The sequence below is a fragment of the Amblyraja radiata genome, chromosome 15 (assembly GCF_010909765.2).
Source record: "Amblyraja radiata isolate CabotCenter1 chromosome 15, sAmbRad1.1.pri, whole genome shotgun sequence".
Taxonomy (NCBI): domain Eukaryota; kingdom Metazoa; phylum Chordata; class Chondrichthyes; order Rajiformes; family Rajidae; genus Amblyraja; species Amblyraja radiata.
The window spans coordinates 19,796,539-19,823,434 of record NC_045970.1 but is presented as its reverse complement, the minus strand read 5'-3'; the positions used below and the strand labels follow the sequence as shown (position 1 = coordinate 19,823,434).

The following is a 26,896-nucleotide window of genomic DNA, read 5'->3' as shown; positions in this document are numbered from 1 at the left end:
GGATAGCCTCTCTATTCTGGTCTATGGGTCAGGATGTTGACGTTCCAGTTCAGAGGGGGGTACTGATTCCTGGGTCAAGGAGTTTGGTTAGGATTGTGGTGTTGAGACAAAGTTATATTCAATAAATAGGAGTCAGATGTAGGGATAAGAAATAAAGGAGTAAGGTAAGGATTGTGCATCTTTGGATATTTCTACCTCAGAGGCAGTGAATCGCCAGCTATTGAGCATAGTTAATCTGAAATCACAATTTTGGAAACGAGAAATTGATCTTTCTCAAATTTCATTTCAGAAATTGTAATGATGTTGAGGGGCCACATTGTAAAGCAATAGGTTTCACATCTCATAATTAATCCTTGGCAATTGAAATTCATTGTAGAAAAGTGATAGAATTTTTGTTTTGGAACAAAACTAATGGAGGTCACCTATTCTTTGCAAAATAATAGACTAAATGCAGTGGAGGACCAAAGGAATCACGGGTTACTTAATCATGTCATTAAAAGTAACAATTTGAATATTGAATTATCTCCAAAAAACTAATCAATGTAATGCTTTTTCTTTTTTTAATTTGTTAAGTGAACCACACTGTCTTATTCCAATTTTTTATTTATTTACTTCTTTTTTTCCCCCCCTATCTACTTATTTTTTTATTTTGATTGCTGTTTTTCTTATTTTGTTTTATTTATGGTGATGGTGTTGCATTGTTTTGTATATCTATATTACTAAATCTCTGATCTTGACCGATTTTGGCCCACTTTGCTGCGATTTCCGACAGAACGCCGCCACCTACGGCCGTCATTTTTGGCCACCTCGCTCAGAGCCCACCTCTGCCTTAAGGGTGCGGAGGATTTTTCAAATCGATGACAAATCAGAGATATTAATGTTTTTTTTTAAATCACCATTCTCTCTGCTGCCCCTGGTGGAGGGAGGGGGAGGGACTATAAAACCAAGAAGCAGTGTGCCTCACTTAGTCTCTGCAAGGTGGATGAAGCCAAGGGTCACGTCTCTATCTGAGCTGTGAATAACTGAACAAATGTCTACACAACTGTGAGTACCCTTAATGTGGTTTGAAAATGAAAATATGGTTTGTTTGAAGTAACAAGGCACTGCCTGCAAATGGTTGTTTGGGTGCTTTGGCTTGAAGTTGAAAGGCACCACTTGCCAAGGGTCACGTCCCTATGAGCTCTGAATAACACTGAACAAATGTCTACACAACTTGTGAGTACCCTTAATGTGATTTGAACATGAAAATATGGTTTGTTTGAAGTAAAAAGGCACTGCCTGCAAATGGTTGTTTGGGTGCTTTGGCTTGAAGTTGAATGGCACTACTTACTGCAAATGGTGGCTTGAGTGCTTTGGCTTGAAGTTGAAAGGCACTACTTACTGCAAATGGTGGTTTGGGTGCTTGGGCTTGAAGTTGAAAGGCATTACTTACTGCAAATGTTGGCTTGGGTACTTTGGCTTGAAGTTGAAAGGCACTACTTACTACAAATGGTGGCGTGGGTGCATTGGCTTGAAGTTAAAAGGCACTACTTTCTGCAAATGGCGGCTTGGGTGATTTGGCTTGGTTAAAAGGCACTACTGCAAATGCACTTACTTCCTGTTTGCACTGTATATTGATTTTAGATAAAATGCTACCACTTCCGGCTGTGATTTTTGGCCATCTTACTCAGTCCCCCCTCTGCTGAGCAGGTGCAGAGAATTCTTCCCATCAATTAAAAATAAAAGTGTTATTAGTGTTTTAAAAATGTTGAGAATCTCTCTCCTGTAAATCACGCCCTGAAAGCCACACCTTTTCCGGGGGGAGGGGTTATAAAACCCGGAAGTGTGGGTGTGGCTCAGTCTCTGCATGATGGGAGAGGGAGAGGTCATGACTCTGTCTGAGCTGTGAATCAACTGAACACACTGAATAACTACTGAACTGTGATTTTGGTGTTTTGTGTGGTTTTATGGTGGTTTCACCCTGCATGAAATGGTATGAAGCTGCATTTGAATTTGGTGACCTTGGACCCTGCTTGAAGTAGAATGAAACTGCACTTGAATTTGGCAGCCTTGCATCCTGCTTGAAGTGGTATGAAACTGCACTGAATTTGGTGGCCTTGCACCCTGCTGAAAGTGGTATGAAACCGCACTTGAATTTGGTGGCCTTGGATCCAGCTTGAAGTGGTATGAAACTGCACTTGAATTCGGTGGCCTTGCACCCTGCTTAAAGTGGTTGGAAACTGCACTTGGATTCGGTGGCCTTGCACCCTGCTCATAGTGGTAAGAAACTGCACTTGAATTTGGTGGCCTTGCATCCTGCTTGAAATGGTAGGAACATGGATTTGAATTTGGTGGCCTTGCACCCTGCTTGAAATGGAATTTCAAGGAATAGTCATGTCAACTGCCAGCCCACCAGCCGTGAGTGAGCTGCCAGCAGATCAGGCTTGAGGGACTGAGCTGCCACCTCAAGAACCCATTCCAGCACTCCAGAAAGCCCCCCCCCCACCCACTGGCCACCAATATTGGAATTGGTGGGGAGGTGGAATATTGCATTGGGGGACCAGCCCTCCCGTGTGAACATGGGACCCAACGGGACCCACTTAGTCTAGTATCTCTTAAAAATCAATAAAAATTTAAGTGAAAAAAAAAAAGTGACAATTTCTAAAAGTAACAGTAAGGATGCAAGCTAACTTGCCAATGGAATTAGTGTTTAGTTTAATTTAGAAATACAGTGTGCAAATAGGCCCTTTGGCGCACCGAATCTGTCTCAACCCTGTAGTCAAGGTGCTAGTTTCCCGGGACTCTGGTGCTGTAAGGCAGCAGCTCTACTGCGCCATAGTTCTTGAGAAATTGAACCAAAATGTAGAGAACAAGAATGTTGGTCTGAAGAAGGATCCTGACCTAAAACATTGTCTATCCATGCTATCCAGAGATGCAGCCTGAACCACTATGTTACTATAGCATTTGTGCCTTTTTTGTAAACCAGCATCTGCAGTTTCTTGTATCACCACTGGATTTGTCTGAAGAAGGGTCTTGACCCAAAACGTCGCTTATTTCCTTCACTCCATAGATGTGCCTCACCTGCTGAGTTTCTCCAGCATTTTTGTCTACACTGGATTTGTTAGTTCATTTGACAAATTCAGATATCTATAGTTCTGATTTTTGAGAAATTGAAGATGCAAAAATGCTTTACAATTTTGATGTATGAACTGGGTAGTTTTTTTACTTTTAAGGAAAGTATAAACAGGCTCTATTCTAAAGAATCTGAAGGCTGACCTAACGAAAGTACATCCATTTTTAAAGGATTTGATGGAAGAAACAAAACAGATGTCTGTTGGTATGCAAGAATTGCAAACTAACATCTGTAAATATAGAACAGTCATTATTGGATTCATTGAGATTTGATTGTGAAGCTTGACAGCAGTTGGAATTGGATTTATATGCATTGAAGGAAAAGTTGAGAAATAGGGTAGGTAGCAACTCATGAACATAAACTATGGACTGTGTAAAGTAAAATATCAAATCATCTCTTTGACTTGAAAGATCATACCATTTCCTACGATAGAAATATCTTCTTAGCATTCACCTGTCAAGTCCCCTACAAACAATTGATGTTTCAGCAAGATCACCTCTCATTGGAGCAGCAGTGACAAAGATTGGGTTCAAACCTGACCTTGGATGCTGCCTTTGTGGTGTTTACACTGGCCAATTCCCCTACCAAATGCTCTCAAAGAGCCACAGGTTGGTGGCTATAACTGTGATTAGTAATTGGAATGTGTCCTCAATTTGTAAGTGAGTGGTAGAATGTTGGTGGAGTTGATGAGAATATGGGGAGGGGAAATTTAAATTTAAAAGTGGGATTAATGTAACATTATTGCAAATGAGTGGTTGTTATTCTATGTAATCAACTGATCAGACAAAGCAGTGGTAGAAATGCCATTACACTTAATTCTCTTGGTGCAAGTTAACAAGAACATCTGTTAAGACTTTACTTCCAGCATCAAATTTTATTCTGACAAAGGGTGAAAAGGTTTGCCATGATTTACCTGTGGTCATAACCTTCCACTGACTGCCTAGCCTCATGGACAAGATGTGGAAAGTGAAGACTACATAGGGAAAAATAAAGTCTTCATCGGCTGCGCTTTGGCACATCACTTTAATAGGTAGGCTAAAGGTTTAATTCCTATACATATGCAGGAAATCTCCTCGATATCCCGCAGCTCCTCTTGCTCCCCCTCCCCCCAGAGTCCCCCTAGTCCTCACCTTTCACCCCATCAGCCGTCGCATAAGCACATAATCCTCCAATAATTTTGCCACCTCCAAGGGATCCCACTACTAGCCACATCTTCCCATTTCCATCCCTTTCCACAGAGACCGTTCGCTCCGCAACTCCCTGGTTAACTCGTTCCTTCCCACCCAAACCACCTCCCCAGCTCCCTTCCCCTGCAACCACAGGAGTGGCATATAGGTCTCTATACCACCTTCCTTGACTCCGTCCAAGGACCACCACTGTCTTTTCAGGTGAAGCAGAGGTTCACTTGCACCTCCTCTAACCTCATCTACTGTATCCGCTGTACCAGGTGTGGACTCCTATATATCGGCGAGACCAAGCTCCGCGACAATCATTTCGCTGCACACCTCCGCTCAGTCCGTCTAAACCTATCTGGTCTCCTGGTTGCTGAACACATTCTCTCCCCTCACATATTCACATACTGACCTTTCTGTCCTGGGCCTCCTCCACTGTCAGTGAGGCCCAGCGCAGATTGGAGGAACAACACCTCATATTTTGTTTGGGCAGTTTACACCCCAGTGGTATGAATATTGACTTGTCGAACTTCTTAACCCTTGCTTTCCATCTGTCTCCAGCACTCTCCTGTCTAGTTCTCTGACCAGTCTGAATATCCCGCTGATTAAATTTTATCTCTGTATGCTTTGTTGTCACCTTCTCCAAGCTAACAATGATCTATTCTACATTTTCCTTGACCTCCATCTCCTTTGATGCCTCGTTTTCACACGTTACCGTTCCATATCTCCGGTCTCCCTCTCCCCTGACTCACAGTCTGAAGGGTCTCGACCCGAAACGTCACCAATCCCTTCTATTCAGAGATGCTGCCTGTTTTTTGGTCTATTTTGCAGGAAATCAATGCTGACCTTCAGCGCCACCTCTGTGGAAAGAACCCATCATGCTACTGCAAACAAACCACCCCCACTCCCTTATCCAGCCTTCCAGCCACTATGACTAAAATGAAGATTATTGTGTCTTTAACACATCCCAGTGATAGGATCTTACTGCATGCAAACTGGCTGCTGCATCTCCCACAGCAGTAACTACACTTGTTCAGCGACCACGCTGAGACGTGAAAGCCAGAATTGAACAGCAGCTGCTGGAAATGCTGAGCATCCATGGAGAGCAAAACAAATCCCCCCCCCCCCCCCCCCCCCGGTACGGCTGCCAATATTTCCACGTGTTGTTGGGGGGTGGGGGGGGGCGACCGAGCGGGATGGATGGAGGAGCGGGTTGATGCGGTGGGGATGATGGAGGAGGAGGAGCGGTTGAAGCGGGGGGGGGGGGGGGGGGATGGTGGAGGAGCGGGTTGAAACAGAGGAGGAGGGAGGGGGGATGATGGAGGAGCGGGTTGAAGCAGAGGGGGCGATGATGGAGGAGCGGGATGAAGCTGAGGAGAGAGGGGGGGGGGGATGATGGAGGAGCGGGTTGAAGCGGAGGAGGGGGGGGGGGTGGAGGAACGGGTTGCTGCAGAGGGGGCGATGATGGAGGAGCGGGATGAAGCTGAGGAGAGAGGGGAGGTGGGATGAAGCAGGAGCGGGTTGAAGGAGAGGGGAGGGGGATGATGGAGGAGCCTCCCGCTGCTGCGACGCCCACCGGCTCCTGCCGGAAGTGACGCGACCGCCGGCCGACCCGTGCGCCAGAAGTTTCTGGTGACAGCTCGGCGTTCGTGTACGCGGCTGCGCGCTCGCTGCTGCTGCGGCTGCGCGCTCACTGTTGCTGCTGCTGTTGCTGCTGCGGCTGCGCGCTCGCTGCTGCTGCTCGCTGTTGCTGCGGCTGCGCGCTCGCTGTTGCTGCTGTTGCTGCTGCTGCTCCGAGCGAAGCCGAGCCGAGCCGCTCAATGATCACAGAGCTCTATGATCTTTGGCTCCGAGCACCGGGCGAACGGCCCGCCCTCATCCCCTCCCCCCATGGCCGCCTGGTGAGCCGCGGCTTCGACACCTTCCGTTGTTCCGCGTGCCCACGGTTATTTTCTAGAAGGTTCCGGAACAGCTCGATGGTTCTCTCCAGGAAGTCGGCTCTTTCTCCGCAGAGCCAAGGAAGGGATGGAGGCCAGTGAGCCCCGGGAATGTACGGCAGCAGCAGCTGCGGCGGCGGCGACCGGCGACGGCGGCTCTCCCCCTCGGACCACCGCCGACATGCGGGACGGCGGCAGGGAAGACGGTGACTTCAAGCAGGTATATACGTCTGCTCTGCCCGTCCTCGAACTTTTGAAGCCCGCGGCTGGTTGAGGTGGAACCGCCGGGTGGGCAGTGAGGCAGCGAGGGCTGCGGGGCTACAGGCAGGCATCCATCCTCATGCCGCCGCTCAGCCGCACGTCCGCTCTAGTCTAATCCGCGATTGAAACCGTCCGGGACACACGATGCTCGCTCTCTACTCGGTCTATGTAACCGTCCCAATTTAGGATCCCTTTCCGTCCCCAGCTCTTATTTCCAAAACACACCGCGGGCGGTGAAACTCTCTCTGATGAGTTGGACTTCTCCAAATAATTTAACAAAACAACCCAGCTGTTAACGAATGTAAAAACATATCGAGCCGCTGCGCTGTTGGCCTGCAATCATAACACGGAAGTGACTCGCACATGGTTCCTGTTTAGTTTACCTTTGCTTCCCGTCCACCTCTTGTGGGATTCCCATCTCCTGGGGAAATCGCATGGAGAACATCCAAAGTGTTGGCGTGCCTGTCTGTTGTACAGATGGTGTTTGATCTACTGCATGCTTCAGGCATTCTGTAAATTGCAGAAACCAACAGTTCCAGCCCATCTACGCTGAACAAAAACAGTATTATGTATTTCAGATCTGTATTTCAAATTTACAGCAATTGTATTACTTTTTTTTTCACCCCATCAAATTTCAGTTTTACTAGTAATGGAATTTTAATTTTCCTGATATGATTAGCTACTCAGTTTATTAAACCAATGTGGCTCAATACATTTGCCACTTGCACCATTCTGACAAAATAAAAATCCAAGTAATCCAAATAAACGAATTGACAGCATAAATATTGCCGGGCTGAGTATCTATGGTTATGGATTCCAATATGATCACTATTGTCGTCTGAAATGTTGGTCCCTATAAAACATTGATTCTCTTTTTTTCGTTGAATGACTGAGCTTTGGAAAGCAAGGATCCAGTCATTATAGTTAAGCCACTAATTCCGAGAAAATGCTCCCATCTAGAACCTTTTTATTTCTTTATTCTTGAAATGAATCCAGTCATGAGTGAGCGATGTTCCCAGTGGAATACGTCAGGCCACACTCAATAATATAGGCTCTGCTATTGCCAACAGGAGAGCAGTTATACTTGTATAATTGTGTTTGGCTCTAGGAACCAGGTTACAAAGAAATTATTGGTGGACATAATTGGGAAAGGTTTGTTTTTGACTGGTAGATCAATTTTCTGATCTAGATGCTTCTTGATGCTTTTTTGACAGTGTATTTGCTTCATCAATGCATGGTGCCATCTTTGTAAACTTTTATAATGGCAACAGAATGACTACATTCAGAATTTAGAAGCCTAATATATCCCATAAAGGGTCATGAAACAAGCTGCTTTCTGCTCGGTCAACCACACGCATTTGTTCAAAGTTAACAGGTAGGAAGAAAACTGTTGACAACAGGAAAATGTCAATGAACTGATCAGCTATGCAGAAGAGTGGTGGTGGAATTCCATTGGATAGGTGGAGGTAATAGATTTGGAGAGGCAAACAAGACAATAGTGTGCAAATAACTAGGTCAATAGTGAGAATTGTAAAGAAGGCTTTATGGAATGTATGCCCTTAAATCCATGAATGTAGATAAGGTGAAATATAGTACTCTGTGCAGTCTTGCTAACCATGATTAAAAGTGGATGTGAAAACTACAGAGAGAAGAGGATATTGTCAGAATTATATAATTGTATATTTCATAAACAATGTCTACCCAGGGTTGTCGTCTGGAACAGAGGAAACTAATTGATTTTGTTTTAAATGAAAGGCTTAATGTATTTTCAAATGCGGCTTCCTTTAATGTTCAGTAACATCTCTGTTTCTTATATGGGTTATTTTGCAATTTGAATGGGTAACATTCTGGCTGGGGTGCATTGCTTTGTAGGTTATGGCATTAGCAACTACTCGGTGCTTTTCAAATGGATCAAGTACTTCCACGGTTCACCTTTTTAGGCAATGAATTCTGGATTCCTGACAAATTCAGTGTGAAAATATTTTTACTCAAGTTCAGTTAATCCTTCTACCAATTATCTTTAATTATTGCCCCCGCCGATCTGCCTATAGCTGCTGATTGGAAGAAGATGATATCCAACGACAGAAACAGCTGATAAGCAATATGCTCTTCATTTTTAATTAATTCCTTGCACCTTTGTGACATACTGTCCAGTTATCCAGAGATGCTTTTGATTGAAAACTTTTGCAATAGAGCACGTCCTAATTATTCTGGTTCAGACTCATTCAATTCAAAGGCTCAATCCTAGATCAATTTCCAAAAGTAAAAAATGCAAGGGAAGATGTGATTCAGGCATTTTGCAATAGTTCCATCTGCGTTTAATTTTATGTATGTTAATTTGCAAATTGATCCGTTCTTTTCTATGGTTCACATACTGTGTTCATCTTCCACTCTCACCGATAAAAATAGTTCCCATCTGTTCTTTATTTGCACCCAAGTGTTTAACACTTGTATCAATGCACTAGATGTTAAATATTATTATCTGAAAGAAACTATGCAAAGATATGATGCAGGTTGGTCACAGGTGATATTGCATACAGATGGCTGATACTGCAACCACTTCCTCAGTAACCAACAAAACAACATATCATGCTTCAGACATTCTGATCCAGAATATTTTATTTTGACCTATGTTGGGATCAGCACCCTCTGACAGGATAAATGAATAGGATGACTAGCATTATTTTAGAAATCTGATGAAGGCAAATGGGTGTACTTCTAGACACAATTACTGCAAACCAAAGATATCATCAATTAGAGAAAATCTATTTAAGATTTATATAGAATTTCTGTCATATATTCCGTGAACTACATTTTGCTAAGGAGAAAATAAGTTGGCATCAGATTTTCATAAATGTATTATCTAAACTAAGCTGATTTAGATGGCATAGTGAAGAAGCAGGTAGAGCTGTAGTGTGACTTCAATGTCCCAGTTTCAAAACGGACCTTGGGTGTGGTATGAAGTTGCTTGTTCTCTGATTGTGTAGGTTTCCCTATGTGCTCCAGTTCCCTCCTACATGCCCAAGATGTGTTGATTGGCAGATTAAACACTATTGTCAATTACTACTCATTTAAGTGAGTGGTCTGAGAATTGTTTGTGGGGAAATTTGATACCATGTGAGAGAAAATGGGTTACAGGGAAATAAGTCAATTTTTTTAGTTTGTTAGTTTGGTTTATTGTCATGTGTACCGAGGTACAATGAAAAGCTTTTGTTGCGTGCCAACCAGTCAACATGATTACAATACATGATTACAATTGAGCCATCACAGTGTACAGATACATGATAACGGGAATAGTGCAATATAAAGTCATATTAAAGATAGTTCAAGGGTCACCAATGAGGTAGATAGTGGCTCAGGACCGCTCTCTAGTTGTTGATAGACTGGTTCAGTTGCCTGATAACAGCTGGGAAGAAACTGTCCCTGAATTTGGAGGTGTGCGTTTTCACACTCCCATACATTGTGCCTGATGTGAGAGGGGAGAAGATGGAGTAACCTAGGTGAGACTTGTCCTTGATTATGCTGGTAGCCTTGCCGAGGCAGCGTGAGGTGTAAATTGAGTCAAGGGAAGGGAGGTTGGTTTGTGTGTTGGTCTGGGCTGCGTCCACAATTCTCTGCAATTTCTTGCGGTCTTGGATGGCGCTGTTCCCAAAAAAATGCTGTAATGCACCCTGATAAAATGCTTTCTACGGTGCATCTGTAGAAACTTACAAAATTCTTATGGGGTTGGACAGGCTAGATGCAGGAAGATTATTCCCGATGTTGGGGAAGTCCAGAACTAGGGGTCACAGTTTAAGGATAAGAGGGAAGACTTTTAGGACCGAGATGAGGAAATCATTTTTTACACAGAGAGTGGGGAATCTGTGGAATTCTCTGCCACAGAAGGTAGTTGAGGCCAGTTCATTGGCTATATTTAAGAGGGAGTTAGATGTGGCCCTTGTGGCTAAAGGGATCAGGGGGTATGGAGAGAAGGCAGGGATGGGATACAGAGTTGGATGATCAGCCATGATCATATCAAATGGCGGTGCAGGCTCGAAGGGCCGAATGGCCTACTCCTGCACCTATTTTCTATGTTTCTAAGTTGCTGAGAGTTGTTGGGTACATGCCGAACTTCCTGAGGCTTCTAAGGAAGTAGAGGTGTTGTGCTTCAATATGGATGGTCCAGGACAAGTTGTTGGTGACATTTACACCTCGGAATGTGAAGCTTTCAGGCATCTCCACTTTGGCGCTGTGAATGTACAGCTTCGCTTCCTGAGGTTTATCACTATCTCCTTTGTCTTGCTGATATTGAGAGATGGGTTCACAAAATTGCTGGGGAAACTCAGCGGGTGCAGCAGCATCTATGGAGTGAAGGAAATAGGCGACGTTTCGGGCCGAAACCCTTCTTCAGACTGTTGTCCAGACACTAACTAGGTCACGAGGTTCTTAATCACCTGTACTACGTCTCATCATTATTTGACACAACGATGATGTCATCCACAAATTTGTAAATTGAATTGGATTTGTACTTGCCTGCACTGACGTGGGTGTACAAGGAGTAAAGAAGGGGGCTGAGAACGCATTCTTGCGGAGCACCAGTGTTGAGGATTATCAATGAGGATAATTTGTCCCCTGTCCTCACTGATTGGGATCTGTTGGTCAGGACGTCGAGGATCCAGTTGCAGAGATGAGTGCTGACTCCAAATTCCACAAGTTTGGCGATTAACTTGAATGGGATAATAGATTTAAAAGCAGAGCTGTAGTCCGTGAATAGGAGTCTGATGTTGGTGTCTCTCTTATCCAGGTGATCCAGGGATGAGTGTAGGGCTAGGGACATGGTATCAGCCGTGGACCTGTTGTGGCGGTAGGCAAACTGCGGAGGGTCAAGGTTGCTTGGTGGATTGGATTTAATGCGTTCCATAACTAGACTTTTAAAGCATTTAATGATGGAGGATGTCAAGGCCACTGGATGGTAGTCGTTAATGAATGAGATCTTGTTTTTTTTCGGCACCAGGATGATAGTGGTCTTCTTGAAGCAGATGGGTACCTCGGAACGGAGTAGAGAGAGATTAAAGATGTACGTGAATACTCCTGCTAGGCCAGTTGCTTTCTGTGGGTTCACCCTCAGGAAGGCCGATCTAACTTCCTCAACTTCCTGGGAAGAGGCACACTTGTGTCTGAAGGGATGTCATTGGCCTTCTGCTTAAAACAAACATAGAAAGCATTAAGTTTAAGAAAGAACTGCAGATGCTGGAAAAATCAAAGGCAAACAGAAATGCTGGAGAAACTCAGCCGGTGAGGCAGCATCTATGGGTTGCTGCCTCACCCGCTCAAAATGAAGTCAAGCATAGATGCTGCCTCACCTGCTGAGTTTCTCCAGCATTTTTGTCTACCATAGAAAGCATTAAGTTCATCAGGTAGGACCGCACTATCCCCAGTGATGTTGCCTAACTTCATTTTGTAGCCAGTTATAGTATTCATATCTTGCCACATCCTGCGCATGTCCGAATGATTATAGTTTATCCTCGTATAGTCTCTTGGCATCCTTGATAGCTTTGCAAAAATGTCTTGTATTGTTTGGGATCATTTGACTTGTACACAACAGTCTTAGCTTTCATTGTGACAACATGGTTTCCTGTTGGAGAACATTCAGATTGCCTTCTTCGGCACGCACTAATAAGCCCTTGCGAATTAAGTCAGTCACAGCAGTGGTGTTTCATTCAGGTTGGCTGCAAAATCCATGAATATGGACCAGTGCACTGGCTCAAAGCAGTCACATATGATGTCATCTGTGTCTGCTGACCAGCTTTGAACAACTCTCTGTACCGGATCCTTCTACTTCAGTATTTGTTGTAGCCAGGGGGAGTAGAAGTATGGCCGAAATATGGCCAAGGGACAGAGCTGTAGGCATGTTTTATTGATGTGTAGCTGTGATCGAGGGTGTTCAGGCCTCGGGTGAGATGAGACATGCTGGTAGTTCTCCCCTGTGGTTGGCTTGATTGAAGTCTCCGACTACAACAACAAGAGCTTTGGAGTATTTTGGCTCAAGGCTGTTGATAGAGTACAGTTCATTCAGAGCAAGCTTGACATCGACATGGGGAGGGATGTGGACTGCTCTCAGGATAGCAGGATAGTGGCAGGTAGTAGGGACGCAGGGCACTTCACAGTCAGATATTTCAGGTCCGAGAAGCATCAACTCGCCAGGACAGCCACATCTGAGCACCACAAGATATTGATTAGATGCAGACCCCAGCTCCTCTAACATTGCCCAAAGAAACCTAACGGTCCATCCAAGGAAGGGAAAAGCCCTCGGGCTGAATGACACAGTCAGGTATGTCATGGGATTGGCTTGTGAAGCTGTATAAACGTAATGAGCTGAATGGCCAGAATAATTCTGCAAAATATAGAATGCATGTCATGATTTTATAGTTCTGTCTTCATGGATTAAATGCTTCATTTTACAATAGGTAAGCATTCTCGGTGACAATGAAGTGAAGAGTACAGCAGTGGTAAAATATTCTGCTGTCCCACCTCCAGCTGCTTATGCACGACTTCAAGAAAAAACCGATCTTAAACTGCCGCCTGCAAATTGGTTACGTGGAATTAGTCAGCTTGGACAAACTGGTGCAACCTCGCTTGGTACAAGCAGAAAAAGCAAGCCATTTTCCAGGTGACTCATTTTCAATTATAATTGTTAAGAACTGCATATATATTCGTGAATAATTTATGCTGGTTTCAAAACGAAATCTCAGTTGTATTTTATAAAAAAAATCATTTCTTATTTTATAAATGTATCAAATTTGACATTAAAGGATTAATTTTACGCATAAGGATTCAATAATTTGCAATGTACCGACTTTTCATGAGCGGATTAATAGTTGCACATGGATGTTTTAATAAAACAATTTCAAGCAAAATTGGAAATTGGCTGCAACAAATGTCCTAGCAACTTCCAGGTATATATACAAGTTGCTTTGAATCATTATTCAATTCACTATGATTTTTAAGTATCCTGTACTGTTTCTGATGAATTATTTTCACTAACTGATGGTGGAAGGTTAGGCCGAAGGGATGGTGGAGTAGCAGCTGGTGTAAATTAGAGAGATGAAAATCACAGCTGACCCAATTTTGATGTCCTTCAATGGGATTTGTGTATATTTTACTTGAAATGGAGTTGGAAGGATGCTAGCTGTTGAGAGGGAGGTCAATAACTGTTGAGAGGTGCTGTTTGCTTTACCTGCTCAGCTCTAGGTTAATTTTGAGATGCAGAAACACTGGATTTCACATGGCTTTCAACAGAATTGTATGGTTTAACAATTTGGAGATCTTAGAAATGTGTTACTTAAAAGTAACCTTGTAGGGAGCACCACTGATCCCATCTAAAAGTGTTAGCCAGTCTGACTGTTAATTGGATTGTAAATCCAAAGTATTGAAGGCAGCAGCAGTAGAGTTGCCGCCTTACAGCACTAGAGACCCAGGTTCAATCATGTCTATGGGTACTGCCTGTACGGAGTTTGCACGTTCTCTCCATAACTGCATGAGTTTTCTCTGGGTGCTCCTACACTCCATAGACGTAGAGGTTTGTAGGTTAATTGGCCCCGGTAACATAAATTGTCCCTAGTGTGTAGTGTGTGCTATTGTAATGGGGATCACTGGTCAGCACGGACTGTGGGCCGAAAGGCCTGCCTCTACGCTCTATCTCTAAACTAAACTCAAATACATTCAAAACTGTTTAACTGCACCTGCTCATGCACCTTTTCAAAAGATTGTCAAGTAATTTATGATGAGGAACCATAGTATACCAATTTAACGTACCACGTTTTACTAGTAGTCAAATATAAAACAGATTTTTTAAATAAAGTACTGGACATGAATTGCCGTTCATCACAATTATCCTTGTTTAATTTGTGAAATTTATTTTGAGAATTTATCAGGTCTATTAAACAGTTTATTTTTCCCCAAGCTTTGGAATGGCATATGACTTTATTGACTGCATCGGCAATGATGTTGACGTTGTGTCTGATTCAGAGGTAATGTATTAATTTTAATTATTAATGTTTATGTAATGTATTGATTTTAAAGTTTTCAAATAACATGAAAGAGTATATTTTAAAATTCTTAAAATATATTTCAAAGATATTATACTTAAATTGATATCACCAAAAGTGTTGGTAAACCTGTTTAGAAAGGTTTCTGATCCATTTGATTGGAGGTGTAAAAAACATTTTTTTTTTCTGAAGTATCCTGGTTAACTGTTACTTAAACTGTTTTAGGTTGAATGTAAACCACAACATAACACTGGTACAATTTCTTATTTTTCCACTGAAATATAGGTAGAATCTTAATTTTCACTGCAGTTCTTTCTGGTGTTAACATAACAGGAACAAGTATAGCATTACTTCTTTACTGAAATCAATTTGCATTAAAGCTAATTTTGAAAATACTTAATGACATTCATTCCGATAAAATCACTATTTAGATATTTTTACAACGTTTTGGTAATAGATCTATGATCCGCCCCCTCTATTGAAACAAAAATCCCTCCATTTTATTTGATGTCAAGTATGATAAGTCAAACCTGTTTATGATTTATTAGTCATAAAGTTGTACAGCACAGAAAGGGGTCCTCTGGCCCACCATCAATGCTGACAATTGTACTTATCTGTACTAATTCTATTTACTCATATTTAGTCCATAGTGTTCTATGCATTGGTGATTCAAGTGTGTTTTAAATGGACCGTCACTGATAATGTTGTCTCAGTCACTGTTCCATGGAAAACTCCTGACCCTGTGTGATTATGCAATTTAATGATGGATATTTCATACTTGATCCTGCTTTCATCTGCAATCCTTACTGAAAATAATCTGTCAAAACGTGAGAATCTTGACAGATTATGTGTATATGTTTGGCAACACCTTTCCCTACTCTGTCCAATTCCTTTCTAATATCTGAAAACTCAATCGAATCTTAAGCATTCCTACCTTGAAGGCATTCTTTCTTTCTTTATTTATTTATTTATTTATTCCAAGAAAGCTTGTGAAAATCTGATCAGGAGCAAGTGCAGTGATTCTTCATTATCCCTGTGTTTACTGTTGCCCAGTTATTTATTAATGTAATTGCATGGCAAGCTATATTTTGCTGTTTGTTTGATAGATTGGATGCTCTATTTGAGATAAATTGAATATTTTGATACACCTTTGCCATCTGTTTATTTACATTTAACATCAAAATATTCATTTCATATTGCATTTTTAATCTGTGTACATATTTGTATGGATATAAACCAGTTGAGGTTTTTACTTTACAAATTAAATTAGAAACCAAATGTCTATTTTTCAATCTTGTGCCAACGTAAACCATATTATTTAAAGCACACAAACCATTATTCATTCAAAAGAAAATGTAACTCTTATTTTTTTAAGTATTAAGTTTAAACTGACATGCAAAGAATATTCTAAAGAATTTAATGTGGAAATACAATGCGTGTTTAATTTTGTGTCATTGAATAATCGTTGCTTATGTCAGTGTGTCTAGTATGATAAAGTGACGATATCTTTTGCATATTAAGTAGTGATAAGTCACTGCATTCTATGAATGCACACTTAAATTGTGAGGACATTTTTTTATTCGATATTGAAAAAATAATTTGTGACAATCATTGTAATGCCATCCTTTATTAAAATTAGAACATTAAAAAGTTGCTGAAGATTCCATATAGCAAATCACATGTCAGCATGGGTGTTCACCGCATTGGAAGGACCCTCCTGCTTGATGAATTAGATATTCAGGAACTCTTTGTCACCTCATCTCAGGTAACTGAAAATTAACAATGTGCTTATTATTGTAACTATAAATTTGTCTGCTCTATTGGTGCTATAATGTACTGGTCAACATATTGTTTGGAAAATGAGAAAGGCTGAAACGAATTAGGGTTATCTGCTATATTCAAGTTATTTCAATGGTTTCATTTATGCCTGAAAATTTTGTTCTCCAGTTAAAAGTGCCATCAATGATCAAGAGTTTATTTGGCGTGATATTTGACTCAGCACTGAAATTTGACAAACAAGTCAATGCCGTGGTTAAAGCTAGCTTCTTTCAACTTCAGACGATAGCTAAAATAAAACAATTCCTCCACTTTGATGACCTCGAAAAAATCATCCACACATTTATCTCCTCCCGCCTAGATTACTGCAACTCTCTTTACACTGGCATCAGCCAATCTTCCCTGTCCCGCCTGCAACTGATCCAAAACGCCGCAGCAAGACTCCTGATGGGCACCCGAAAAAGGGACCACATCACCCCGATCCTGGCCTCTCTCCACTAGCTCCCTGTGCGGTTCCGTATACATTTCAAGACCCTCCTCTATGTCTACAAAGCCCTCAATGGGCTTGCCCCCTTCTACATTAAAAGTCTTCTCACCCACCACTCCACCTCCAGGTCCCTCAGATCGGCCGACTTGGGGCTGCTGAATATCCCGTGGTCTAGGCATAAGCTTAGGGGCGACCGCGCCTTTGCGGTTGCAGCTCCTAGACTGTGGAACAGCATCCCCCTTCCCATCAGAACTGCCCCCTCCGTCGACTCCTTTAAGTCAAGACTAAAATCTTATCTATACTCCCAAGCCTTTCCTGACGTCCAATCGGCGAGGGCTATATGTATATATGTATGTAGTTTGTTTGTTTATACTATTCTAATAACAAATGTAAAGCACTTTGGCCAACGAGAGTTGTTTTTTTTAAATGTGCTATATAAATAAATGTGACTTGACTTGATTAAAACTCATTTCTGTTTTTGATAAGCTGTTAATATATCTGGCTCACTTGCTGATCTGCTACTGCTTCTGCTTCTCAGTAGAAACATAGAAAATAGGTGCAGGAGTAGGCCATTCGGCCCTTCGAGCCTGCACCACCATTCAATATGATCATGGCTGATCATCCACTCAGTATCCTGTACCTGCCATCTCTCCATTCCCCCTGATCCCTTTAGCCTCAAGGGCCACATCTAACTCCCCCTTAAATATAGCCAATGAACTGGCTTCAACTACCTTCTGTGGCAGAGAATTCCAGTGATTCACCACTCTCTGTGTGAAAAATGTTTTTCTCATATCGGTCCTAAAAGATTTCCCCTTTATCCTTAAACTGACCCCTTGTTCTGGACTTCCCCAACATTGGGCACAATCTTCCTGCATCTAGCCTGTCCAACCCCTTAAGAATTTTGTAAGTTTCTATAAGATCCCCCCTCGATCTTCTAAATTCTAGCGAGTACAAGCTGAGTCTATCCAGTCGTTCTTCATATGAAAGTCCTGACATCCCAGGAATCAGTTTGGTGAACCTTCTCTGTACTCCCTCTATGGCAATAATGTCTTTCCTCAGATTAGTAGACCAAAACTGTACGCAATACTCCAGGTGTGGTCTCACCAAGACCCTGTACAACTGCAGTAGAACCTCCCTGCTCCTATACTCAAATCCTTTTGCTATGAATGCTAACATACCATTCACTTTCTTCACTGCCTGCTGCACCTGCATGCCTGCTTTCAATGACTGGTGTACCATGACACCCCAGGTCTCGTTGCATCTCCCCTTTTCCTAATCGGCCACCAGTAGTTTGCAATGCAGCAGATATTCCATAATTTTAGTCCCCAGTCTCCTCCCTCTACCCCCCCCCCCCCCAACATACACATACACAGGCACACGTCAACGCACAGACGCACACACACACACTCACACAGACACGCTCACACACACTCACACTCTTCCCTCCTGGAATTGGAATATGGAATTATTTTCACCATTTCCCATTCCATTTGCCCACATCTGCAGGAAGTACAATACAAATAAGCCACTGCCAGGAATAGAAGGTGAGGAATCAAGTAGGGCTGGTGTTAATTCACCAAGCCAAAGTTAGCAGGAAGATCAATGCAGCCTTATGAAAGTGAGACTGGATGTCAATTTGGTTTGGGATCTGTTGGTATATGGTCCGATCATTCGGATGTCAACAGGATAGATTGGGAAGCAAGTGGATGGTGTTGAGGAGGAGAGGACCTGTAGTCATGCTCATCCAGGTCCATGAGGAGTGACATAAAAGGTAGAGTTCATGTTTCCTCTGTCCTCCTAGTTGCCCTCTTGCACAGATTCAGCTGGAAGATTTCCTGAATCAATCAATCAATCAACCTTTATTGTCATCTTGCAAAGCAGCAATTGTACAGTGCAAATGAGAAGACATTTCCCAGGGAATACCGGAGCATCGCACATAAAACTTAAACATTTCACACATAATAACAGTAAAAACAATCCAGTCCCTGATGAAACAGTATAAATAATTAAAAGCAGGTAAAACACTAAAACATTAAAATACAGTAAAAACAGTCATTAAAATGTCCAGGGCAGCTGATTTGAGTGGCCAGTGCCAGAGTTATTAAATTGTCAGTGCAAAGCAGCAGAATCGGGTGGAGTGACTGTTTAGCAGCCTGTGGCAGGAAGCTGTTTAGCAGTCTGGTAGTCCGGGCTTTGATGCTACGGTATCTCTTGCCTGATGGCAGGAGATCCAGGTATGTGTGGAGGAGGTGCAGTTTGTCCTTAGCTATTCTCAGAGCTTTTTTCAGACAGCGGCTCTGGAACAGTTCTTGTACCGAGGGTAGGGAGACGCCAATGATCCTTTCTGCTCCCCCTCACTACCCTCTGCAGAGCCTTCCTGTCTGAGCAGTTACAGTTGGAGTACCACGTGTTCATGCAATACGTGAGTACAGACTCCACCGTGCCCCTGTAAAAAGTCCTGAGGATGTTGGTAGGGAGTGAGGCCTGTTTGAGTTTCCTCAGGTAGTGCAATCGCTGATGGGCCCGTTTGACAATCCCAGTGTTGTTCCTGGACCAGGTGAGACTGTCTGTATTTTGTACTCCGAGGAATATGCTCTCCACTCTCTCCACCGTGGTGCCACTGATGTTGAGGGGTGTGTGTTTTGACTGCGCCCTCCTGAAGTCGACAATCATCTCCTTTGTTTTGTCGATGTTTAATGCTAAATTGTTGTTGCCGCACCAGTCCACTAGTTGTTTCACTTCCTTCATGTACATTGATTCATCATCTCCGCTGATGAGTCCCACCACTGTTGTGTCATCTGCGAATTTTACGATCTTATTGTCCCTGAATCTGGCAGCACAGTCATGTGTGAGCAGTGTGAACAACAGCGGGCTGAGCACACAGCCTTGAGGGGAGCCGGTGCTCAGCGTGATCGAGCCCGAGGTGTTCTTGCCAACACGGACTGACTGCGGTCTCTCAGTCAGAAAGTCCAAGATCCAGTGACACAGGGACACAAGATCCAGTGACACAGGGACAAGGGATTGGGTAGCCAAGCTAGCCAGCGTTGAGAATGGAACAGGTAAAAAATGATGCACATTTAAATGAAGGATCTGCCCTCGAACAGATTCATTGGTGTCTCATCTAAACTAGAACAAGAGCTAGGTGTCAGGTTGAGTTCACACCTGAAATATTTAATGCTACTTTCTTACTCATTCACAGACATTTTACATCCTTCACACTTTCCTAATGTGATGTTTTTCTTGGTCGTATTCAATGATGTGTGGGGGGATATTCTAAAATAATTAAATTTTGACATAAAATGTATACCAGAGCTCAGCATATTACTTTTTTCCATGGGGCAAACAGTAATTCTGTGGAGAAACTGCATTGATCGTAACACTGATGCAAATTATCAGGTTTTGATTTCATAATGAAATCCTTGCAGTGATATTTTGTAAATTTTATAGACATTGAGAAATACTGCTCCATCAGAAAGTTACTGAGCCAACTTTCTTAGCCATTCTTATAAACCGTGGTTATTTGGATTTTTTTGTTCAGATAACTTTCTTATATATTTTTTGGAAATTAACAACATTTACTTTCATTTAGACTGGAGATTGGAATTGGTTAAAAGAATTATATCAAAGGCTTGTGGATCCAAAATGGCAGAGGAAAAAAAAGAGCAGAGAACATTTTTATCAGAAAGCAATTCTTTCCAAATTTCTCTATTATAGGTGAGTATGCATTTTAACAATAGTTAAAATGTAAATATTGTTAGTTCGCAATATCTGCACCAACATTTCTTGTTATTTAAGAGTTTATTTTTGTTGTCATTGCTGGACTTGGGGCATTGGCTAAATCTAGAATATAGCACGATACCCGTAGAAGACTGAAACTATTCGTACAATACTTCAAGAAATTAATTGGTTTAATTAAAAAACAAGTTGAAAGATAACTTGCATGTTTGATTCATTTATTGATTTACTATATTAAACTGAGTACATTGGTATTATTTTAATGATGAACTATTTGAGATGTGGAGGAATATTTCCAATATACAGTGCAGCACAATCTTCAATGAGCAATTTCATCATTTTATTGTGCACAACTTAAGAGTTCACCCTCCAGTAATAAATGTTCCTTTAATAAATGTTCCATTCTTTTGTATGAATAATGTGCCAGATCATGCTGGACACAATCTTTTACAAGGATGTGTCATCTGATCTACCCATGTGCCAGGGCTTGCCTTTTTATGATGTGGAAGATGGAACACTTGATCCAGTGCACCCACAGCATCAGCATGGTGGAGTCGTTTTGATAACTAGCATTCCAAGCAATGTATCCAGATACCCTTGCCCTGGAATGCTCTGACTGCACCTTAATTGATGTATGAGGCTTTTGATCTAATGTTAAACACTTTTAAGTGCTGAAGCAGCTGTGAATAATTTAATAATTACTGAGATGTAAAAAATTTAAGGCACCTTAAAATGCTAACAAATACTTAAAAACACCGACGTAAAATAAACACTTCCCGGCACTTATCTCCACATGGTTGGTGTCCCAATCAAATGCATGGAACTGCCATTTATACACCTGCCAGTCCTGGCCTACAGCTGCATTTTAGCTTTTCGTTCAGGGCTTGTTGGACTCCATATTGAGTCCAGAAGCAGAGCAGAAGTTATGGTGACATTTGGTTGAGCTTACTTAGGACTTTTAAATTATGAGATGCTGCGGCGAGACCACCAACTTTAAGTCAGTTCAATCTGCCCCATGCTTTACCCCTTATTTCCGTTTGTTCAATGATTAATGTTCAAATTGCACTCATTGATCTTTTTCTGCATGGCAGATTATTTTCTTACAGCTTGCTTTTCAAACTATCTAAAATGTTATCAACTTAAAATTTACTATTTAAAAAATTCTAGCATCAATGGGGATTGTGCAGCAGAAGCCGTTCCAACTCCTATAGTACAGCCCGAGGAAAATCAAATAGAAGTAGAGGAATCATGGCCTGCACCTCTGAGAACCCCTGCTTCTGTCCCTGAAGATGGAAATCCTCAAGAGCAGGTAGTTATTTCATCTTTGAATACATTTCTTGGTTTCTTTAGATGAAATTAAATGAAAATGTTGAATAATGATTTTTAAAAATATGTTATTAATTATTTATTCTGGTTAAGAGAGAATATTATAATGTGTTGTAGATATTTGCAACCTAAATTTATAAAGACTTTTGGTGGGTTTCTTTAAAAGTTCAGTTGAAAGTATAACCACCAGGCAACATATAGGAAAAGCCATTGATATCTGGTATTAAACTGATGTTTATTTCTAATGTAAAATTCTTGAATCCAGTATAAAATGTTTTTCATTTATTTTTTCTATTACAATTATGTGGGCAGTTTCCCTCTCCAAGTATGATATTTTGGATAAACATTTGTATTCCTTTGCACAGCATTGCATGTTGCATAATTGAAATGGAATAAAAAGTACAAGTTCTAAATCTATTGCTGCACATTGAGTCAAGCATAGTTTCTTAGAAAGTTGGCATTTATTATGATTGCATCATATTTTAACAGTACAGATTTAGCAGTTAAATACTATTTTTGTTAAAGTACTTCAAAATTAATCTGATACATGTATGAAGGCATCCTTATTCGAAACGAAATACAATACTCCAATATCTATTGAACTATGTTTCCGAGGTTATTTCATTAGGTTAAGTTTATAGTAATGCATTAAAGATCAGTTTTGGTAATTTTGTTATAGATAGTGTTTAATTACTGTAGCACTGATTACTTACTGTATATTTCCATGCTGGTCAGATATTGGTAGGAAGACATTTAAATTTCCAAAGCTAAACATTTGGAGAGAATTGCATTTTAAAATGGGAAATTGATTTTTGCTTGAAAGCACTGTTCAAATTTTAATCTGAAATGGGGACTGTTTCAGCAAATTAATCTAATTGGTAAGTGATGGAGAGTGTCTTGTGAACCTGATCTTATATAGGCGCTACTGTATTAATATTTTAACGTTCTTTTCAAATGATAAAATAGTGTGTGTATTGGGTAAAAATATCCATGCTTGCACTTTTTACAGGGGAATGTTCCTCTGGGAGCCACATATGTATTAGAGCAGGTGGCCTCTACCCCGAACGAACAAAACCTGATTACTTTTTTGAATGAAGGGGAAAACAGTCAGGTATGGTGAAGATGACCATTTCCAATAAATTCCCTAAACTACAGGAACTTGTATAATAGGTCCTGATTGGCGATTTTAATGGATCAAATTGGTACTGTTATTTTTTTTTTAGCTTTACCATTTTAACTGCTTTTGTTTGTCCTTTATTCACTGCTATATTTAAAAAGTTACAAATATTAATAATGTGTTTCTTATTCCAAAGGGGCTGAAAAATGATTTTGTGAGGAATATTCTATGGACATTTGAAGATATTCATATGCTTGTGGGTTCAAATATGCCTATTTTTGGTGGTGGAAAATATCCAGCTGTCAGCTTAAGACTCAGGTAAATCCCAATATGGAAAGTGCTTCTTTTCATGAAAATTCTATTCTCCCACCCCAGAAAGCATTGAAGATATCTGAAAACAATTCACAAAAACACACACGTGAAACGAAACTCATGTAGGTGCTCTATGTATGGTGGATGTTGACGAATTACAAATCCTGATGTATTTTTACCCATGAGCTTCTAAGCTGAGTGCCTCAACTAGAACTTCAAATAACAATAAATGGTTAGAAATACTTAGCAACATTTTCATGGTTATAATAAAGAATAAAATGCCGTATTGTGCTTTATTATATAACAAGACAGCACTTTTAAATAATCAATAATCATAACGCATAACTTCAATCTGATGCAAGGTTTATAGACAATAGTTGCAGGAGTAGGCCATTTAAAAAAAAAAAATTCATAGAAATTAGGTGCAGGAGTAGGCCATTCGGCCCTTCGAGCCTGCACCGCCATTCAATATGATCATGGCTGATCATCCAACTCAGTATCCCGTACCTGCCTTCTCTCCATACCCTCTGATCCCCTTAGCCACAAGGGCCACATCTAACTCCCTCTTAAATATAGCCAATGAACTGGCCTCGACTACCCTCTGTGGCAGGGAGTTCCAGAGATTCACCACTCTCTGTGTGAAAAAAGTTCTTTTCATCTCGGTTTTAAAGGATTTCCCCCTTATCCTTAAGCTGTGACCCCTTGCCCTGGACTTCCCCAACATCGGGAGCAATCTTCCTGCATCTAGCCATTCGGCCCTTCGAGCCAGCACCGCCATTCAATGTGATCATGGCTGATCATCCCCAATCAGTACCCCGTTCCTGCCTTCTCCCCATATCCCCTGACTCAGCTATTTTTAACAATCTTATCTAGCTCTCTCTTTAAAGCATCCAGAGAACCTGCCTCCACCGCCCTCTGAGGCAGAGAATTCCACAGACTCACCACTCTCTGTGAGAAAAAGTGTTTCCTTGTTTCCTTTCTAAATAGCTTACTCCTTATTCTTAAACTGTGGCCCCTGGTTCTGGACTCCCCCAACATCGGGAACAGGTTTCCTGCCTCTAGCGTGTCCAAACCAGTAACAATCTTATATGTTTCAATGAGATACCCTCTCATCCTTCTAAACTACAGAGTGTACAAGCCCAGCTGCTCCATTCTCTCAGCATATGACAGTCCCACCATCCCGGGAATTAACCTTGTAAACCTACGCTGCACTCCTTCAATAGGAAGAATATCCTTTCTCAAATTAGGGGACCAAAACTGCACACAATACTCCAGGTGTGGTCTCACTAGGGCTCTGTACAACTGCAGAAGGACCTCTTTGCTCCTATTTTCGATTCCTCTTGTTATAAAGGTCAACATGCCATTCACTTTCTTCATTGCCTGCTGTACCTGCATGGTTACTTTCATAGACTGATTTACAAGGACCCCCAGATCCCGTTGTACTTCCCCTTTTCCCAACTTGACGCCATTTGGATAGTAATCTGCCTTCCTATTTTTGCTACCAAAGTGGATAACCTCACATTTATCAGCATTAAATGTCATCTGCCATGCATCTGCCCACTCCCCCAACCTGTCCAAGTCACCCTGCATTCTCATAGCATCCTCCTCGCAGTGCACACTGCCACCCAGCTTTGTGTCATCTGCAAATTTGCTAATGTTACTTTGAATCCCTTCATCCAAATCATTGATGTATATTGTAAATAGCTGCGGCCCCAGCACCGAGCCGTGCGGTACCCCATTAGTCACTGCCTACCATTCTGAAAGGGACCCGTTAATCCCTACTCTTTGTTTCCTGTCTGCCAACCACTTCTCTATCCATGTCAGCACTCTACCCCCAATACCATGTGCCCTAATTTTGCCCACTAGTCTCCTATGTGGGAGCTTATAAAATGCTTTCTGAAAGTCCAGGTACACTACATCCACTGGCTCTCCCTTGTCCATTTTCCTAGTTACATTTTCAAAAAATTCCAGAAGATTAGTCGAGCATGATTTCCCCTTCGTAAATCCATGCTGACTAGGACCCATCCTGTTACTGCCATCCAAATGTTCGGCTATCTCATCTTTTATAATCGACTCCAGCATCTTCCCCACCACCGATGTCAGGTTAACTGGTCTATAATTCCTTGTTTTCTCTCTCCTGTCTTTCGTAAAGAGTGGGATAACATTAGCTACCATCCAATCCACAGGAACTAATCCTGAGTCTATAGAACATTGGAAAATTATCACCAATGCATCCACGATTTCTAGAGCTACTTCCTTAAGTACCCTGGGATGCAGACCATCAGGCCCTGGGGATTTATCAGCCTTCAGTCCCATCAGTCTATCCAACACCATTTCCTGCCTAATGTGGATTTCCTTCAGTTCCTCCATCACCCCAGATCCTCTGGCCATTATTATATCAGGAAGATTGTTTGTGTCCTTCTTAGTGAAGACAGATCCAAAGTACCTGTACAACTCATCTGCCATTTCCTCGTTCCCCATAATAAATTCACCTTTTTCGGTCTTCAAGGGTCCAATTTTGGTCTTAACTAATTTTTCCTCTTCACATACCTAAAGAAGCTTTTACTATCCTGCTTTATATTCTTGGCTAGCTTACCTTCGTACTTCATCTTTTCTCCCCGTATTGTCTTTTTGGTTATCTTCTGTTGTTCTTTAAACATTACCCAATCCCCTTGCTTCTCGCTCATCTTTGCTATGTTGTACTTCTTCGCTTTAATTTTTATACTGTCCCTGACGTCCCTTGTCAGCCATGGTCGTCCCTTTCTCCTCTTGGAATCTTTCTTCCTCCTAAGAATGAACTGATCCTGCACCTTCTGTATTATTGCTAGAAACACCTGCTTTTTTGTTCCACTGTCATCCCTGCTAGTGTATCTTTCCAGTCAACTTTGGCCAGCTCCTCCCTCATTGCCCCATAGTCCCCTTTATTCAACTGCAACACTGACACCTCCGATCTACTCTTCTCCCTCTCCAATTGTAGATTAAACCTGGCCATTTTATGGTCACTGCCTCCTAATGGCTCATTAACCTCGAGGTCCTTTATCAAATCCGGTTCATTACATAACACTAAATCTAGAATTGTCTTCTCCCTGGTAAGCTCCAATACAAGCTGTTTTAAGAATCCATCACGAAGGCACTCTACAAAGTCCCTTTCTTGGGGTCCAGTACCAATCTGATTTCCCCAGTCTACCTGCATGTTAAAAGTAGAAAGGAGTATGTCATAGATTGTGAATGATTTAAAAAAAAATCTAGATGTAGAAATTCTTCCAGTTAAAAAATGTGGATTCAGTCATGTAGAAACTGATAAAATATTTTATCCATTCATTATTTGGATGTGAATATAGGAAGTATGATTGTTACAAATGTCATAAAACTTTTGTTGTGGATTACAAGTAGGATTGCCTAAGGCTGCAGTATAACAGATCCGTTGGAAAGTTAGGTATGGCAATGGCAGATGGAATTTAATTTTGACATTGTGAGGTGATCCATTGTGGAAGGGTGGACAAGGACAGGACATAAACACTAAATGATATGGCTCTGGAGGATATTAATGAACAGAGGGCCCTTAGGGTACATGTCCATGGGTACCTGAAAGTGGCAACACAGGTGGAGCAGGTGATGAACAAGATGTATGGAT

At 41.6% G+C, this 26,896-nt stretch overlaps 1 protein-coding gene across 4 annotated transcripts in view; it reads left to right on the top strand.

Annotated features, from left to right (window-relative positions):
- Positions 1 to 5,957: 5,957 nt before the first annotated feature.
- Positions 5,958 to 26,896, top strand: part of edrf1 (erythroid differentiation regulatory factor 1) — a 52,161-nt gene continuing 31,222 nt past the window's right edge. The window contains exons 1-8 of one of the 4 annotated variants that reach the window (XM_033033704.1): positions 6,033 to 6,441; positions 12,929 to 13,131; positions 14,425 to 14,491; positions 16,149 to 16,274; positions 20,362 to 20,486; positions 21,675 to 21,816; positions 22,843 to 22,944; positions 23,147 to 23,268. In XM_033033704.1, coding sequence (XP_032889595.1) covers positions 6,310 to 6,441; positions 12,929 to 13,131; positions 14,425 to 14,491; positions 16,149 to 16,274; positions 20,362 to 20,486; positions 21,675 to 21,816; positions 22,843 to 22,944; positions 23,147 to 23,268 — 1,019 coding nt within the window. In that variant the 5' untranslated portion in view covers positions 6,033 to 6,309. Of the gene's footprint in view, positions 6,442 to 12,928; positions 13,132 to 14,424; positions 14,492 to 16,148; positions 16,275 to 20,361; positions 20,487 to 21,674; positions 21,817 to 22,842; positions 22,945 to 23,146; positions 23,269 to 26,896 lie in introns of all 4 variants that reach the window. The other 3 variants (XM_033033705.1, XM_033033707.1, XM_033033706.1) reach the window with 3 other exon arrangements.